The following is a 19,865-nucleotide window of genomic DNA, read 5'->3' on the forward strand; positions in this document are numbered from 1 at the left end:
AGGAATGAGGATGGGGCCCCAGAGAGACGGCCTTGAAGCCAGAGCTGAGCCTGGGCATCGAGTAAAGTTTAAGTCCATAGTAAAAGGTGCGACTCCGATACAGGAAGCTGCATGGCAGCAGCCAGGCCTGGGGCACTCACCCTTTAGCTCAGCCCTTCAATTGCTCTCATTCCCCTCTCTGTGCCTGCAATCCTGAAGCCCTCACTCAGGCAAAACTCCCACTAATCTCAAACCACAGCAGCAGTGTCTGAGCAGGACCCGCGAGGACAGGCTCCACATAGGACAGAGTGAAGTTAGTTGGAAAGCAACTCACTGTACGGAATAAGAGTAAGGCGTGCAAGGTACTCTCTATGCCATGCTTTCTCTGCTCGCAATGCTCCCCAGGCCTTTTCAGATAAGACCAATGGCCTTCCCCTTAGGAGTGGATGTGGCTGTGTTTCTTGGCAGGGCTACAGTAGCAATATTTTCAATAACCTTGTCTCTGTCCTGTCCCTTTTCTTTCATTGCACTGTTTTATTTTACAAAAGAAAAGGGAGGCAAAGAATGTGGTGCTGAGCCCGCGACCGCGAGGTGAAGGCAGCGAGGTCAAGTAAACACCGACAAGATGTACGCAATCCTGCCTTGTAGTGAAAGGCCTTCAATTGTTCTGCGCTGATCTTCCCTTCCTGTTTCACAGGGGACTAGCCACTGCTCAGTGCACACGAGGCAATTGTTGAGTCTACAAAGCAGCCAGCCATCTTACAGCCAAGAAGCTGGCGTAAGGCTGATACAGCTTCCTGGAATTTTACACAGAACTCAAGGGCCAGATCCTCAGCTGGGGTAAATCAGCCCCGTTCCATTGAAATCATGGGGGCTGATATAAGCCAGCTGAGGATCCATCCTAAGGTGATGAAAGGTGGTTAAAGTCCTGTAGCGAGAGATTTTGCCTCAGTTGCCAGTAACAGAGCACTTATCTGTGGTGAAACCACTTGTATCTCTGTGAGCTCCTCACACCAAGACACAAAATTGTGTCTTGACTAAACCGAGGACACAGAGTCAGGAACATAACTCAGAACTTCCGGTTCTTAATCTTCCGCCCTACCAGTATGATCCAACTAGCAACATCCTCTGCTTCCTGGATGTCCTTAGGAGCCGTTTCCTTTGTTTACCTGTCTCTTTCTCCAACCCACCAGCACGTTCCAAGCTCTTCACATGCAGTCACTGTTCTCTTTAGGAAGCACTGGGTGGGATAGTTTTTGATGTTCTTTGCTTGCCTGGAGGGGTCTCTGTCGAGTGACACAAGCAGTTCCCATGGGCTGAGCCCATTGTCTGCATAGCCTTCCCAGCCCCCTGCTGAAGAAGACTGTTCATTGGTACAATGCGGAAATAATCACATTTTCAAAGGGACGAGATGTACCACAGAACCACTTTCTGATATTGCTATAATGGTTCAAAAGTTCATCTCCACTGATCTCACGAGAGGCACCTGGGGGCGTCTATCTAACATCTTCTAATGTGACATTCTGTCAGAGGTCATTGTTTCACAAAGCGGCTTCAGGAGCTATTTGAGGGGCAAACTTTCACAGCGATACATAGGAGATAAATGTACAAGTCCTTTAAACAAATACATTTTTGCAGTGCCACAGTACTTTGGATTATATAATCGTTTCAAATGACAACACAGATCTTTTTAAACAATGCTGCACTGGTCCCCACAGTGAGCTATTCAGGACAGCTTCAGAAGTGACCGAATACAGCATGCCTCATTGACAAGGGGCAGAGCTGAAAGCATAGGCACACAAAACTGACTGGTATGGAAATCGCAAAGGGGTTAATCACTTTGTAAATCACTGTAGTTTGTGCATTACACACCAGGCATTGGAGAGCTGGCCCTACATTCTGCAGCAAAGGCCTTAGATCCTGCAATGCTCAGATGGAAATTCTGCTGTTGCTCATCTCCCCATCCTTTATTGGACCTGGTTTATTCAGAATGATGACTTTTTGGGGCAGTGATCTTGAATTCTTATTTGTTCTCTCTTTCACTATCTAGCACACTGGTGGTGTTGTTTCAATAGCAAATAAAACAATAATGTTTCGAGAGCATTTAATTAATAATATATCCTCTCTCTGGGCATCATATCCCGTATTGACCCGGAGATGGAATAGATAATAATTGGTTTTTTCATTGCTTGTAGGTCTGTTTGAATTCAGTGGGACTTGAGGGAGCTAAATACTTAGAATGATGGAATCATTAATTTGCATGACTGAGTGATCCTAATAATTAATACCTGCTCCATGTACCAGAGAAAGGTGACATTAAGCATTGGACTAGATCCTTCACTGGTGTAAATCAGGACAAGTTCACTGAAGTCATTGGAGCATTGGTGATTTACACTAACTAAGGCTTTAGCCCCTGTGACAGGGTCAGGCCAGATGGCTACAAAAGAGTGGTTGAAGGTAGATACCTTAGTTCCAGGTTAAGCAGGTCCCTTTTTCCTGGGTAAAATAACAGGGACTATTCCAGAACACTCAGGAACTTTCTAGAACTAATTAAGGCAGGCAGGCTAATTAGGACACCTATAGCCAATTGGGAAGCTGCTAGAATTAATTAAGGCTAATCAGGACACCTGGTTTAAAAAGGCTCTTACTCCAGTTAGTGAAGTGCACGCAAGGAGCTGAGAGTGAGAAGGTGTGCTGCTGGAGGACTGAGGAGTACAAATGCTGTCTGGCATCAGGAGGAAGGTCCTGTGGTGAGGATACAGGAGGTGTTGGGAGGAGGCCAGGGGGAAGTAGCCCAGGGAGTTGTAGCTGTCGCACAGGTGTTACACAAAACACTATAGACAGCTGTAATCCACAGGGCCCTGGGCTGGAACCTGGAGTAGAGGGTGGGCCTGGGTTCCCCCCATCCTCCTATTGGATACAGGAGGAGCTGACTTGGACTGTGGGTCCCACCAGAGGGAAAGGTCCCTGGCCTGTCCCCTGACCCACTAGGTGGACTAGCAGAGACTGCGGGGATTGTTCTCCTTCCTTTTCCCCATGCTGGCCAGTGATGAGGTTAGCTGAGTGAATGGCAGATTTGAGCCACAAAAGTGGCCAAACTGAGGGCTACTGTGAATCTCTGAGGCAAGCAAAATCTGCCAATAAGCACAGGACCCACCAAGGTAGAGGAGGAACTTTGTCACATCACCTATAATCATCATAGTTTACTTTAAGATGAGGCTGAGGAAAGAGGATGATTTTTTTTTTAAATATTTATTCCCAAAATTACATCTCTTACTCATTAAAATTTTGTAACTACTGCAATAACAGGAGACAGGGTAGCCTAGTGGATAGAGCACTGGCATGCTACTCGAGCAATCCATGTTCTAGTCCCAGCTCTGGTACTTGCCTGCTGGGTATCCTTGGTCAAGTCACTTCACCCCTCAGGTTTCCTATCTGTAAAATGGGAATAATGGTGCTGACCTCCTATGAGATCTACTGAGGATAAGAGCTACATGTTATAATCATCTCAGCCATACAATTTTCTTCCTCTCCCACACATGCAGAAGGATTTGTGTACCTGAAAGTAGTAAGACACTTCAGCTCATAATGATTTAATTGGATTTATTGGAGGAAAACAATTAATCATCCCTTTCACTTATCATTATGATAGAAATCTCGATATGTATACATGATTGTCAAGGCAGAGAATCATTTGCGATGTAGCCCCATTAACAATTTGCAGATTCGCAAACCCATTACGCAGGTTAAACTTTTTGCAATGCCTTAGTACATGCATGGAGTAAATACACTATTTCCCTTCATTTGGACAAGGATGTTGTTATGAAATTGTATCAATCACAAGACCTGTAATATTAGGCACACTGACATTCCTGGATTAAAACTGTAAGCTTTTTTTTCCTTTTTGTTAATAAAACATGCTCGCATCTTTGTAAAAATAAACCAAGAGATGTTTTGCAGTCGAGTGCTATTTCGGGAATCCTTCCCAAATTTCCCTCTGGGCAGGCTGGGTCTTTTTTTGTCCCAAGCCAAATGTTAAAAATAAATAAAATGCAGAAATGCTGCTTCCCACCCAGAAGCAAAGACTCAGAAACGTCACTGACCTGGATGAGCAGAAACACGAGTCACCTAGTAACTCACTCTGAGCTAATTCATAGATATTAAGGTCAGAAGGGACTATTATGATGACTGGTTCAATGTTCTACTCAAGTAAGTGGGATGTCAGGGCTGCAGAAGCTGGGTATGAATAAAGAGGTGGTAAATACTGACCTGGCTTTCTCACCTAGGGCAAGATTCAGCCGTTGTGACCCCAAGCTGTGCTTGGTGGGTGTAGAGGGTGATGGGGGAGGGATTCTGACTGAGGACTTCCTCTGTGTGCACAGCACAGCAGCACCTCTGTCTCCCTTGGGCCCTGATTCCACAAAGCGCATAAGCACATGCTTATCTTTAGGGCACACAAATTCTGTTGACTTCAGGGAGACTGATGTGCTTGGAATTCTTTGTTGAATTGAGACTTTGCAGAAGGCCCAGCACACTGCCCACTGCTTTGTGGGCTAATGCGGAGGGCAGGGCCATAGCATAACCATTCCCCTTCACCCCTCCCTGTACCCTTTCAGCCAGCAGGAAGAGCAACTTCTGCTTCATCTTGTGATGCTAACACCAAAAGCATTGAGGAGGGAGGGATTATGCTTTCCAGTGGGATTCTAGTCAGCCCCTGTGCAGGGCTGCAAGGGTAGGAGAAAGTCCCACCTGGGACTCTCAAAATAGCTAGAAGGTTTTAAACTCACTCCCTACATCACCCTGGCCTTACTTTTGCTGAAATTCCCCTGCCAAGCATGCTGCTTCCAGGGAAATTGATTGTGAAGAAATGAGTGAACCCATCTTCCTATGGGCAAGCAATTTCATAGCTCTCAGCTGGCTCCCTTTGTGGATTTTGAGCTTTCAGTAATGTCCAACTCTTCTGTAATATAAACAGCAAACACTGAGCAATCAGGCAAATTACACTCTCAGCTGATTAGTTGAGTGGGGTTCCAGCACCGTTACTGAGAGCTGTGTGTGACCTCCTCTCTCTTGTCCAGCCTCAGAAAAGGAAATCATGAGTCAAATGATTTGCAGAGACCGATCAGCAGAAGAGAAGACGAGAATCATTTCCAGGTGGTACAGAAAATAGGGCTGAAGTCTTTTGTTGATAAATACAGGCTTGAACGCATGGAGCGCAATGGGTTAAATGCAACTAAAAAAAAAAAAGTTCTGACACTTGATGCTTTGGGAACAACACGACTTTAAGATAGTCAGCAACTGGCTCGGTCCACACCAAGAGAGCATTCTGCAACTGATCTGCAAAAGCCAAATTCCAAGCGCTTCTCAGGAAAAGGGGGAAAATATGAATCGACTGAGCCTACATTCCAGTCTAAGTTTTCCTGTTATCTTAAAGCACAGAGACATAGATACAACTAACATGTTTGCTTCGCAGCCCTCACTGTGCAGTAGATCTAGTACAAGGGATTTTAGTTGTAGATAATTTTTTTAAGCATATGTGAAAAAAAAACCCACAACAGTTTGATTTCCCTGCACCAAGACAGGTGTAACTGACGGGTGCATAGAATGAAGCCCCCCTAGATAGTGATCTTCCCTTAAAAACTGCACAGCATTTAGTAAAAGGACAAAATACATTCTCAGGCTTTGCAGGGTTTTGTTCACAAAACATCAGCTTTTGCAGTTAGCGCTAGATAACAATGGATTTCGGGTTACACAGATATACATATAGTCATTTCAAAACCAAACTTAAAAGAAACCCCAGGGGACTGGGTCCAGAATGTGTTTACAGCAAAGGCTTGGGAAATGTAGAAATAGTACAATTTAATACATGCCGTGCAGTATCATGCATTAATTGGATATTTTCATGTCATTGTGAGTTTAGCAGTGATTTTCACGACACTCAGAGCACACATGCCCTGTTTTCCCTCTCTATCATGGAAAAATGTAGGCACCGTGAATCTGACCGTGCTATTCGCTAATAGAAACCAAAGATCAATGCACTGATCAGCTGTTTTGTTAGGTGGGGTCCTGAAAAATAGCATCTGATATTAAGAAGCTCATACACTTAATTACAAATGTAGTTTATATGGATACAATCTTAAGTGAAGCCAGAATAGGAATTTATGTCTTGGGGCAAACTTTTAAATATCCGTGAAATCTGTATAAAATAAGTCATCACACCAAGGGGATATTGCACACGCACTAAAGAAATTGTCTAGCAGACATGAATCTAAGGGTAAGATATTACTGATATAGCTGGAAATTTGGGATAAGTTTCAGGGATCACATAAAACTACTGCTGGGTGAATAATCTTCTGTTGAATAATTTACCAAATGAATTTTTTTTCACCAAATGTCCAAGAGCAGATTGCAATTCCCTCCTATATCTGTTACTTGAAATTACTGGCTGGATACTACTTTGTATTAGTGAACATTCTGGTGCATTTGATTTTGATACTGTTTTGATTAGACACACAAGTCACATGATAGGTTTCTGTTCTTTGAGTGGATGAGCATAATTCTTAGAATCAGGTTTCTGGTTCAAATGGTCATGATAATGAATGCAAAATTCCCTTCCCATGAATATTCTCTGGTATTTATTTAGCCCCGATTCAGCAAGGTACTTAAGCATGTGCGCAACGTGAAGATCACAAATAGTGCCATTGAACTGATATATCTGCAGAAACAACAGTTTGAAGCCCAGATTCAGAAGGTACTTATGCATATGCCTAACTTTAAGCATGTGATGAATCCCATTAAAGTCAAATGGGAGTCAAAAATGTTTAAAGTTAGGCATGTGTTTCTGTACCTTGCTGAACTGGGGGTTCCAGGGTCTCTCTCTGCAAACACTCTAGCCAGTAAATTGGTTCCCTGGAATATCTGCAGAGAACAAACACAGACGTCTAAATTCTGTTTGTAAATTCAACCCAATGTTTTGCAGTATTTGCCCAACTCTGCTCAAGACAAGAAGTTGTTGGTTAGTAGGGGTGGAAACTTTACCACAGGTTTCACTGAATCTGATAAATATAGATCCACCTCCACATTCACTTCTGTTCAGAATGTTCTCACTGCTTGCTAATGACTAAAGCTATTTGGGCTCGACCAGGGGCTTGTTTCCTCATGGCTTATCTGCTCTTCCTGCTTGAGCCTGCAGTACAGGATACCTTCCATCCACACCCCCCCACACCCTCCCTGCAGGCATGGAGGGCCCCGATTCAGTGGGAAGGGTGTGATTCTGCAGTATACGATACCCCTTCTGCATCACACAACCCTGCACCATAGTTTACAAAGTCTTTGGTAGGCATGGGTGGGTTAGGGGAGAAGTCAGGCTAAGCCGTTGGTCTGTAACCATGAAAACGCATCTACAACTCTCTTCTATGGAGGAGGAATACACCAGTCACATGGTCTGTGGCTGGCATAGCAATGATGAAACTGATCCAATCGCACGCTGTCAATTTGCAAGGGTAAAACTCCTTTCGCCATGAGTTCCACCCCAGCGCTGAGATTCCCAGGGCAAGCCCCTGCCCTCGAGTGCCAAGATTTTTTCTATCAAGGTACTTGTATGGCCCTTCTCGTGGTGATGTCCAGATTTGTCTCCTAATGCTTCACTTGTGACATTACAATGACCATCATGGCAACTAACTGTGATGTCATAAACATGGGATTCTGCTGTCAAAGAAGGATCAGGCAGAAAAGGGAGAAAATAAACCAGGGCTGTGAAGGAGAGAAACTTGTTATAGATACAACTGTTGTCAACAATAGCAAAGCAAACCCAGGAAATACATGGATCAGAGGGTATACGTCCTTTTTTCTCAAGCTGGTGTCAATGTTAAAGTTCCCATTTAATTTCTGTTTTCAGAACAACCTAAAAATCATGTTCCCCACAGAATACACATTACATTATCATTTAATCCTTAGCAGCAGCGAATCAGTGTCTACTATTGTTTTTTTTTTAAATTGAAGTCCACTATACTAACAGACAAACTAGAAGAAGGTGAAATAATAAAGCTTTTCTGAACCGTCGCGTTTGATGGCACCTGCATGATAGTGGCCAATGCAGAAGAGACATTACCTGCCCAGAAATAACTAAAGCATAATTGGGGAGGGTGAGTTTCATTTCGCCCCAGTCAGTATTTTCCCATTCATCTGCCTCCTCACTAGCTGTGCTGCAGGGCCAATATCCAGTTTGTCTTTCCAGAGGTGATCCAGTGGGAAATCTAGGCTGCTTTAGGAATAAAAAGTCAAATGCAAAATCAGCAGTGTGTGGTATTGACACTGCAGAACTGACATTCAGTCTCAGAAAGTTCCCTGGCAGCCTACAGTCACCAGTCTCCGGCAGGCTACTGGCGTTAGCTGGGTTAGTTTTATGTTTTTCTGACAAGAACATTGGTGTTGATGTCACAGATGAGAACTGTGACTCTGGAGGTAACAATTCAACAATCGGGGCTGCAAGCAAAGACTAGAAGGAGGGAGTCCAGGGGAAAAAAAAAGTTAACAAATCACAGTGGTGCCACTTAAACAAATAAAGCTAAGAGAAGCATAACTCAGAGAAGCATAACTCATGGGCAAGTCTCCGAGATAGAGATCACATGCAGTGAGTGAACCACTAATGGTTTGATGAGATGGCCCCTTGGAAAATAACCAGCCGTGCTTTCTTATCATACCTCACTCCCACCTGCACAGTAAAAATCTCCGCTCTCTCCACAAATCTCCACAAATCCCTGTCAGATCCCCAGCCACAGTTCTTGAGAAACAAAAGCTTTCCATCTCCTCAACTTCTGGCAGAAAGAAACGTTTTACCTTTAACTTCTTCTGTTCCTTTTCTTCAGGTTCTAGTCCGAACAGAGCAAAATAAAGTGATCCAAGTCTTGTGGAATACCAGTGGAATAACATTAAGACAAATCTAATTTTCAGTCTAGAATGAAATGGAAACTATTGTAAAGCCACAGCTAAATGTGATACTATTAGCATACAGCATGGCGGTATTGTAGACATACTGGACAGTGGCAGAAAATTGACCAAAAATCAATTGAGGGAGTGTACTCTTGCAATGGACTCGCCTTTATGTATGTCACTCCTCTTTATTTTGCAGAAGGAAAACATTTTATTTTTGCAAGACAAATTTGGACCATGCCATATTCTGATTATTGTTATAAGCAATTAAATCAAAATCAGAAACTTCAGTATGATGTTAGAAAAGAATGCAAATAGGGGCCACTTGAGCTTCATTTTATATGCAGCAGCATATACAGGAAAGCACCATCGGCCAAATTCTGGGTTAAACTAGTGTAAATGTGGTATAACTCCACTGACTCAAAATCGAGTTCCTTCATATATTTACACAGATGCAACTGAGATCAGAATTTATTTGGAAGATGAAGTTTTGAGATAACTTGAGGCTTTTAGGACCTTATTATGACTTAAATTAAGGTCCCTTTGCACCAGTCTGGCAGCACAAATGGGTCTTAGAGTGGGCATAAATTGCATTAACAGCCACTTTAATCCCCCTTTACACTGCCAGGGAGATGTAAAGAGACCTTAGTATGAATATGAATAAGGCCCTAAATGAAAAACACTGTATGTCCAGGGGCCCACTCCAGTTTTAGATAATGTAGGATTTTGGATAAGAGGGGCTCAGCTCGACAAGGTCCCACAGCATTGACTGCTGTTCCTGTCTACCAAATCTGGGGCAGGATTCTGCACAACTGAAACCAACAGGAAATTTACCGCTGACTTCAATGAGACCAGTATCAGGCATTTGAACCTGATTCTTAGAAATTAATGGCTGTGGATTTTTGATTTTGCTTTGAGAACAGAGCCAAATAACCTCTTTGAAGAGCAATGACTCTATTAAAAAATGCATATCAGTGCTCTGATATGTCACTATCACATGTTGGTCCAGAACCGCAGCTGGTGAAAATCAGAGTAGTTCAATTGACTTCAATGGAATGACTCCACTTTACATTAGCTGGGGATCTGGCCCATTATGTCAGAGACTGGACGTATCTATGAGGTTTTACAAGGTGATATATTGGAGGGTCAGATATCCACAGTGGAAAGTCAGATGCACACTAGTGTTTTATGGAGTTCACGTTAAATCATTATAGTTTGAATGTCTGTGCTAGGCACAATATGATATGGGGTTGTTGGGAATTTCTGGAGGAAACTGGTTAAATTATACTCCAAATCACCAGACTGAAAATGGTGCACAGATTAGTACTGACTCAACGGAGATCTATTATATGTAATATCTTTATGAGTGGCTAGTGCAATGACATCATTGTAAAGAGCTAGCACTCTGTGCCACCTGGTTTTCTTGAAATCCTGGCTTCTCTGACGTTAATGGCCAAACTCCCACTGACTTCAATAGGGGCAGGATTTCACCTTACATCTTTGAAATCTCAATGAAAAGTAAATGTCATGATTTTTCGTAGCATGTTCACTATGGCTGTATACATTCAGATGTGTGTGTGACTGGTTCATCTAATTCTTTACAGACAATAGCTGACATGGATGTGGCAACAGAATAGTTTAAGGAAAAATTATTCCTGCCTCCCTGTGGAGATGGACGTATTTGGGGTATAGGGAGCTAGTAATAGCTTAAATGTGCCTGATTCCCATGAACTCCCCTTCTACCTTTTCTCCTCCCAGAAGAAAAATCAAAGCTGGGAATGACTCGTAGAGATCTGGACACGTCTCACAAGGTTCGTAAGTGCGGTGAGCTCTGAACACTGCCTTCTCTTCTGTTCCAAGATATTTCAAACATTTATGATAAAGCAGTGACAGTGCCCCGTTTTTGGCCTTTTCTATGCTTGCGGTGGTGTATAGGGTACAGGTAGCTTACAGGCCACAGTGAAAGGCTGGCTGCGTCCACATTGCAGTGCGTATCATTATCTCCACTTTACAGATGGGGAAACTGAGGCACGGCATTGGTTTTTTTTAAAGACCAAAACTTTCAAAAATGCTTTCTGATTTTTGGTGCCCAGCTTGGGGCACCTTAGGCCTGGTGCTGAGCTACCAATAACTTCAGCTGAAGTCAGTGGGTTGCAGTGCTCACCGGCTCTCAATTAGGAGGCCCCAAACTGGAGGTACTCAAAATCAGAAGCCACATTTGAAATTTTTGATTTTGGGCAGTGACTTGCCCAAAGCTCAAGCGGTGAGTCAGTGGCAGAGATGGTATAGAACCCAGGCTCTCCTGACTCCTAGTTATGTGGCCTCCCTTATGGACCACAAGGGGTTTAGCAAAGGAATAAGAGCTGCAGGATGAGACATTATATCATTTTTCACATGCTTGCTGAACTAAGGGCTTGAACCATTGTTTCCAAGAAGGAGGAAGAGAGGGAAAGCAGATTGTTTCAGTGTAACGGCACCCCTAGATCTGGACAGGTTTACAATCCAATTTTAGGAATTAAAAATGGCATGCATGCCTTTGAAACCTTCCTGTTTTGTAAGGTCAATGCAAATCTCTACCTACAGAAGTAACCTATCCCTCAGCAAACTGGAAGGAGGGATGCAACTGGAAGTACTTGCTAAAAGAAAAAAAAAGTCTATTTCTCAAAAATTATCTCTATTTAAATAATCCAGCCGAGACCTTTTTAGTTAATGGGAAAAAAATACAACATAGACTGTTACCTACACTGAGAAGAGAGTAAATCACCAGGAAAAAGATTGCGCGTCTGTTAGTTAGAACATTGCTAGACTCATATATACAGCACCAGAGACTGTTAAATCCGTTCCCCCTGGAGTCATTGCAGTTTGTGCTAAATGAAACATTTCAGAATTGCAGTATAAAATATGGCCATAAAAAATCTTCTCTCTTCTAGTCCTTCGCCGAGTGCACAATGCAGGATGAAATCACTCGGACTAGGTACGCTCAACCCGATGGCTTCCCCGTCTCCATCCTCCTCTGCTGATCACTTGCTCCCCGTGTGCACTGTTGTTACTGTGGTTGGCCTGGGTCTCCGTTCTCCTCCTACTGCAGAAATACCCGAAGAAGCAGAAGAAACAAAACTACAGAGAGAAGATGGGGACATACCTAAAAGGAAAGGCAGAAAAACCGATGAGCAAACTGTTCGAACTCTGATTTGCTGAGCCAGAAATGACCTGGGTCATTCTATAAAGCAGGGAGGAAATAGCCACTGGAAGGACAACCCAGCATGGTTTTCCCATTTTTCCTGCAGCGATGAAGTAGCAGCTATGGATTCATTGGGGCATATTCTCCCCGCTGTTCCCTGTGCAGTTTCTTCCACCAGTATCAATAGGCTTTTCATGCATGGATCATGAAGAGAATATGCCCAATTACGGTACCCATTTAGTTAGAATGGTGCTATATTTTTTGATTGGAGACTCATTGCATCTTTTATAATAAAGAGTTTTCTGATTTTAAAAAGCCCTCCAGAATTGTACTAATCCCCCAGACTTACACAGACATCTGCACCAGGGATGGTCAAAATTGTTCTGCCGAAACTGTTTTTTTGATTGAAAATTGTTTTTTTGGCTAAATTTTGTGTTTGAAAAGTGTCTTCTTTCCACAAAAACCTCAATATTTGGTCCAAAAAAATGAACACCCAAACCCCAAAATGTTTCAGTCGAAAGCCAAAATATTTTGCCTGAAAACCGAAATATTTTGGTTTTTGATATTTCAACCAAAAGTCAGAAAAAGCTACAGAAAATTACAATGAAAACAAAGAACAACAACAAATTTTGTCAAAAATTTCCACAAACCCAACCCCCTATTTTCTGACTGACTCTAATATGCACTTCAACTTCAAACAGATTTTGTGCCCAGAAACGGCTAGGGTTGGCTCTATACATGGTTGGAGACGGCACATCACACGGTGAAACTCTGTTAGCGAAGACGGTAACTAAGTGCGTCCCCGCCGCCAGAGTCCTGGGCTGCTGCACACAGCAGTATTCCTGGTGCTGGTTTGGCACACAGGATTTTTGCAGTGCAAACAGGATGCCCTAAGTATGTCTGTGTAATTGGTTTAGCCAGTCCTCTCTTCTCATCCTGTTTTCTGGGTGGCAGGAACTCCCGGAGTGCATTGCACCACATGCTGCTGACGTTACTCTCTGTGCATGTCCACTGATGCTCTGTCCTCTGCTAAGGCACTGGGATACCTGCCCAGATTTTCCCTGTTGGCACCAGTACAACCATAGTTAGGCAGCCTGGAATACAGATGCACAAACAAGCTGTGGTGTTAGAAAGGCTGCTGAACGGGTAGCAGCTAAGGCAGGGGTGGGCAAACTGTTTGGCCTGAGGGCCACATTGGGGTGCGAAACTGTATGGAGGGCTGGGTAGGGAAGGCTGTGCCTCCCCAAACAGCCTGGCCCCCCACCCCCTATCCGCCCCCTCCCACTTCCCGCCCCGTGACTGCCCCCCTCAGAAGCTCCGACCCATCCAACCCCCCCCCCGCTCCTTGTCCCCTCACCGTCCCCTCCTGGGAACCCCCGCCCCTAACTGCCCCCCTGGGACCCCACCCCCTATTGGACCTCCCCCCCTGCTCCCTATCCCCTGACTGCCTAGACCCCATCCATATCCCTGCCCTGACAGGCCCCCCGGGACTCCCACGCCTGGCAGGGGGGACAGCAGGGGAGGGGCCAAGGGCTAACTTCCCCAGCCGAGAGCTCAAGGGCCGGGCAGGTCCCGCGGGCCGGATGTGGCTCGTGGGCTGTAGTTTGCCCACTTCTGAGCTAAAGTGACTGTGCCCTAACCAGATTAAAAATCACAAATTAAGAGCATTAGGGTCAGATTCTCTCATCTGCTCAAGGACGACAGGGTGGGTCAATTGACATGGTTTACAGTCACATTTACATTCCTTCCATCCTGAGACTGATCCCCGGTATAAACAGCCTGAAGCCCGCTACAACTTTTCCCCAAGTGCCCCTGGCCAAAAGGACATTCCAGCATCTGGGGATCGCTTGTATGTAAAGATATCCCAGCCACATCCCCTTTTCCATCACAGTAGAGACCTGCTATTCTGGCTGTGCACTGTAATCCGCATGTTTCCCCCAACACTTGAGCAGCATAAAGCAGCCAGACAGGGCTGAGAGTCTGGCCCATATCCTGGGCAGGGCCTGATTTACTTATTTAGACTCATGCCTCCTTTACCGACATGTAATTTATACTGCCCTAATGCATCACTTCTGAGTTAGACTCATGTTCTCACGCAAGCAGGAAAATGTAGAATGTACCCTGGAAAATCTAATCTCAGACTATTGTAGTCCCGGCTGCTCTTCATCAGTGTTGAAACTATTACAGTACAAAGAAAAGGAGTACTTGTGGCACCTTAGAGACTAACCAATTTATTTGAGCATGAGCTTTAAGTGAGCTGTAGCTCACGAAAGCTCATGCTCAAATAAATTGGTTAGTTTCTAAGGTGCCACAAGTACTCCTTTTCTTTTTGCGAATACAGACTAACACGGCTGTTACTCTGAAACCTGTTATTACAGTACAAATACCAACGTGCAGAGGGCCAATATATTTTGTGACAGCATAACATTTACTATTAATGGTATTAATCAGTATTAAAAATCTTAGCACTGACAGCAATTGATTTACGTAGCTCGCCATTCAGTCACAGCTGCTTGTTACTTCGAGCACTGCCATCTGAATAATAAGATACATTCCAATAACGGAGCTGCATAATTTGCTTCATTGTTATATAATTGTTAATAAGCATCTCTTGATGCTGAAGGGCTGAATCTGTATAACTCTGTGCCCTATTTCTATTCTTCCGCTCCCCCTCTATCAGACGTTCTCTAAAATAAAATTAAAGTTTGAAAAATTAGAAGATGAAAGTGATGGCCACACTTTCTGGATCTCTGGGGATTCCCTCTTGTGTCGGGGGAAACATGCGGATTACAATGCACAGCCAGAATAGCATGACAGAACCTGTACAGCTAGCATGGCTTTCCCCGAATCCCAACAGAGAGCTGACTTTGGAGGCACTACTTGAGAGGCACTTTGGAGGCATTGTTTGAAACAAGACTGGTCAGTGGGTTGAAGAGAGACTAATGTGTTACACTGGCTGGCAATGAACTAAAGGTTGGTTGCAGTGAATAGCTCGGCTTCTCCTCTTCTTATATAGAGTAAAAGCCATTCACTTGAGTGGAGTTATTCCTGATTCACATGAGGGAAAGTGAAAGGGGAATGAAGCCCCATATCTGTGAAGCAGGAAGAACCTGGATTTTCTTTAGTCACTCACTTTGTGTGGGACCACAGGCAAGTCACTTGACCTACTTGTACATCTATCTGCAGCTGTGCAGTATTTTTCCCATGTAAGAAATTCTTTCCCAAATAAAACTAATGAGAAAGAAGGAGGCAGGAAAGAGCTCTTCAGAGATATTCCTTTTTCCCAGGACCCAGTTGATCTGCAGATTGTATTGGATGTATAAACTTTCCCTTATTTTCATGAGTTGTATTTGCAGTTCCTTTGGGGTTCTACCACTACTTGCTGCATTCCCTCTAACTGTTCTCTTTAATTTATTGTGTATTCACTAGTAAGATCTCTCATTGTGTTCAGTTTGGGATGCTAAGGAATCTTGCAGTTCTTTTCTGCCTTAAATTCCAGGTGACATACAAACATAACCAACTCAGCACGTCTGGTCCACTCTTAATGTCCTTGGCTGCTTAATCCATCATTCTTGCAACATTCCACTGCCAGATACTGTACTGGGCTATCTTAGCATTTGTAACAGCTGTAAGTGAATTTTGTTCTTGGTCTCATCCTCCCCTTCACCACCATTGTAAACAGTGATTTCCTCATTATAATAATCAAAACCCATTTGAGATCAGAAGCAGTGACAGTTTAATCTTCCATTATCTACAGTTAGCAGTGAAATCAGCAATCAGATTCTCTGGGTCTAACTTAGGTCCCACATTTGTGTACTGTACTCAGATTCAAAATGAAACCTCAGATCTTCAAGCAACAGGCTCTCTGCTGCAGTCTACCATGGTGAGAATGTTTTAGCTCCACACTAGAAGTGCTAAGAGGCATCATATTATTCGTGTGTGGGTGACAGTTCAGTGATTTAAGAAGACCACCTGGGAGAAAAGGAGTGCTTTCCTGTAAGCTGCTGGAGTATGTGGGACTTGGCTAGAGTGGTGTGTTCCAGGCAAAAAGGTTTTAGTGGGATATATTTCCACTGATGAAGATTATCTGTATGACTCTCTATGGTGCCTGAAATGCAAATGGAAAGAGCTCTATTTTGGCTGACATTGCTTGAATTGGGTGGGAGGAAGCAGAGGGGCTTGGCAGCCGTTGTAGTCCTTGCAGGCATTCTGGCTGATGCAGTCGGAGTGCTTCCAAGGTGCTGGAGGGTGCGCATGCCAGAACGGGGGCTGTCACGTCTTTTAACTGAGTCCCTATGTACTTCCTTGCATTCAGGAACAGAGTATGGCAGGACTTTGCAAAGGGGTGCAGGGTGGTGGACAGGGGTGGGAAGGGGAGAAAGCAGGGTCAGCCAAAATCTGTCCCAAAGAGTAGGGTGATTAAGGACTAAACATACAGTTCCATACACACCATAGTACAATAGTACAATGAATCAAACACTGTGGCATGTTGCTGTAGAAAGAGCCAATTAAACCACCACTGAAACTGAGCAGTAACTTGCAGTTTAATAAGCCATTAGCATGCCTATTCAGTCGCACATATTAAATCTCCATATAAGAGGACCTGATCTAATGGCTAAATTTATATCCCCCATTTTAATTGGCTTTTTGTGATGTAAAAACCTCAAAAGATAGAGAGCAGGGAAGAGTAAATCAACGTTCAAAGGGTAGGTATAAAATGAACTTCATTGTGAAGGAAACCCTGCACTCTCCCAAATGATCCCTGTTGCTGCCACCTCACCCTTCCCTGACATTCAGAAAAAAAATAGGGCAGGTGTTCAATCCCTTAGGCAGCTTTGAAATACCAGTCATGATGTAGAACAATCAAGACACTGGGCCAAATCTGGTCTTGTTGTAAGAGGGTATGACTGCTACTAAAATAAAAGCGATTTGTGTCCACTGACATCAGAGCCGATTTTCCCCACTGATTCTGATGTCTCAGCCAAGGTGTAAATATTACAGTCAATCAGAAAATAGTCCCCGCTCCCCCTTCCCCCATGGGGAAAGTGAAAATACCGTAGGGTCAAATTTGTTGGGCTCACACAGAGCTGATGGGAGGAAAGCAGAGTGATACGAGCTTTGATCCAGGTTGCTGTCAAAGCTGTCACACATTGCAGGAGAGAGCAACAGAGGGTGACTTCTGATTGATCATCGATACCCTGCTAGGAGTTGGCAGCAGCGTTGCTATGCTGTCACGTACTTACAATCCTTCCTGGTTGTTCCATCGGGAAGCGGATTGGCCAGGCTGAGGGTGCTTGCCACGCTTGCATTTGAACTGTCCAAGCTACTGCCAAGATGTAACTTTCTCATATGTCTCACAACTGCTGTGGCATTAAATGCTTGCTGGAAAGAGAGAGAGAGAGAAAAAAAAAACAAACCCACAGAAACACTTGGTTGTGAATTTATTCTTTTCTTTCAGAATTGTCAGATATCTATTTTAAAATAATAACTTTAAGGAGTTACTCTTTCGTAAACTAGATACAGAGAAAATAAAATAAAAAATAAAACCCTTTCTCAAGGCTTGATCCTGTAACTCTTAATGCCAGTGAGAAGCGCTTATGTAAACGCTGCTCTCTCTCACGGGCCCCTCTGTGTCCAACCTGCAGAAGACAGGAATCTGTTCTAGCAGCAGCTACAGGGCCTTGACTCTTTAGCTCAAGCTATAGCAACTCACATGTTTTGGGTCTGGAGGTTCCTGGTTCAATCCCCTGTACAGCAGCTGTAGCTTAGTGATGTAAGTAGCACTATTCGATCTACAATTCTGAGCCACAAATAAGGATGTTGCATCATCCCTTTAAAGGACTGTAACACAATTCAGTGTACAGGAAGGTAGCACATCCTTTAGAAAACAGGTAAGTGTTACTGGCTTGGAGTGTAACCCCCTGAGAATGTTGCACTTACTCTCCATTTGCTTTTTGCAAAGTTCTTTCGGATCTGAGCACTGACGGACTCATGGATATTTTTGCTGAGGGCTGTGTCCCCTGCAATCCTGAAACAGAAAAACAAGATCTTTTTACAGATTCTTTGCTCTCAAACAGCCATCTTTAACTGTAACACCTCTCGCTTTTATAACTCATGGACTCAAAGATTCTAAGGCCACAAGGAACCACGGTGATCATCTAATCTGGCCTCCTGTATAACACCTGCCATAGAACTCCTCTGAAATCGTTCCTGTTTGAATTAGAGCAGGTCTTTTAGGGAAAAGATCCAATCTTGATTTAAAACATACCAGTGATGGAGAATCCACCAAAACCTTTGGCAAGTTGCTCCCATGGTGAATCACACTGACTGTGAAAAAATTGCATCTTTTTTCCAGTTTGAATTTATCTAGTTTCAACTTCTAGCCATTGTATGTTGTTATATCTTTGTCTGCTAGATAAAATAAGCCTCTATTATCAGATTTCTGTTCCCCATATAGGTACTTACAAATTGTGATCAAGTCACCTCTTAACCTTCTGTTTGTTAAGCTAAATACATCAAGCTCCTTCAGTCTATCACTATAAGGCACGTTTTCCAACCCTTTGATCATTTATAAAGGTGACCAGAGGTGGTCAGTGTAGAGCATGATTGTTCATCTATTGAAATTATGGTATCATCTATTCTAGGTTTTTTGTCTCTGACTTCCCACTGTTGTTACCACTGGTTTAGACCAGTACTGATAGCACTGATGGGAGCATTAGTGTAACAAAGTGCCGAAGGACACTGGCATTTTGACCACTGTGTAATGTAGACTCGATCTAAGTAGGATTAGACAACGTGGTGGTTAAAAGGCCACCTATAACCCTGTCTCTGCTAGCACACCCAATGTTGTTTCCATTTTATTTTGTTGGTGTGTGGCTGCTTTCTAGTACAAATACAGATCTGGGTAAAAACACCAGTTTTTTCTTGTACTATATAGGATTTCTAAAGTTTTAGCATGAACATTTTATCCTCCAAACACGTGGCAGTTTCCAAAAGAACTCCAGCCTGCCTGAATTCTGTTTCCACTGGAGATTTTCCTGCCACACCAAAATGTATGGAGTTGTTCATCATAACTAATGTAAGTTCGCATTCAGTAAAGACATGGAGTCTCTTAGCAAAGAAACGTGGACTGTATGAGATTAGCTCAATCTCCACAAGACACAGCGTTAAACATTTCCAGTTCTTGCATCAATAATATATTTATGCACAAAGGGACAAATTCATCCCTCCTGTAAACCCAGTTATCTCAGTGGAATTACACGTGGGGTAAATCTGGCCCATCAAGCCAGAAGGCCTATTATAACAACAGTCACAGGAGTCAAGGATACCATGCCAGAGGACAGAGGTAAATCCTTATTGTAAGCCTGGCCCAAGTCGTGGGGCTGAAACCAAGAAGTAAAGGCTGGGTTCCTGGGTGATTTCACACATTCATTACCACCTGAAACCTTCAGACTAGCAGGGACCTTGGCAAAAAAAAAAAAGAAAAAAAAAAGCAAGAGACAGTTACAGTGCCCCCAAAGTTTCAAGTGACATTGCAGAGAAACTGGAGAGGATGCAATCCTCCACATTGATAAATCTGACAAGTCCAGAAACATTGAGATCTGCAGTACCTTCCCAGCGGGAGCACAAAGGGGCCTACAAACTGGTAAACAAAGTCATTCATAAATTTCAGGAACACTATGCCCCACGTATGAATATTGTTGGTGAAAGAACAGTTGCTTAACAAGGTACCAACTGAGACCATTATACCGTTTGTCTGCGGGGCTAATGGAAA

General features: G+C 43.5%; 1 protein-coding gene across 3 annotated transcripts in view; it reads right to left on the reverse strand.

Moving 5' to 3' along the window:
• Positions 1–3,567: 3,567 nt before the first annotated feature.
• The window catches only part of CAMK1D (calcium/calmodulin dependent protein kinase ID), a 366,122-nt gene continuing 349,824 nt past the window's right edge, over positions 3,568–19,865 (reverse strand). For 2 of the 3 annotated variants that reach the window (XM_048836583.2, XM_075124546.1), the window contains exons 9-11: positions 18,032–18,119; positions 17,335–17,473; positions 3,568–12,052 (exon numbers count right to left, since the gene is read on the reverse strand). In XM_048836583.2, the coding sequence (XP_048692540.1) occupies positions 11,931–12,052; positions 17,335–17,473; positions 18,032–18,119 (349 nt within the window). In that variant the 3' untranslated portion in view covers positions 3,568–11,930. Of the gene's footprint in view, positions 12,053–17,330; positions 17,474–18,031; positions 18,120–19,865 lie in introns of all 3 variants that reach the window. The other variant, XM_048836584.2, reaches the window with a different exon arrangement.

Source organism: Caretta caretta, chromosome 1, assembly GCF_965140235.1.
Source record: "Caretta caretta isolate rCarCar2 chromosome 1, rCarCar1.hap1, whole genome shotgun sequence".
In the NCBI taxonomy this organism is placed as follows: Eukaryota; Metazoa; Chordata; order Testudines; family Cheloniidae; genus Caretta; species Caretta caretta.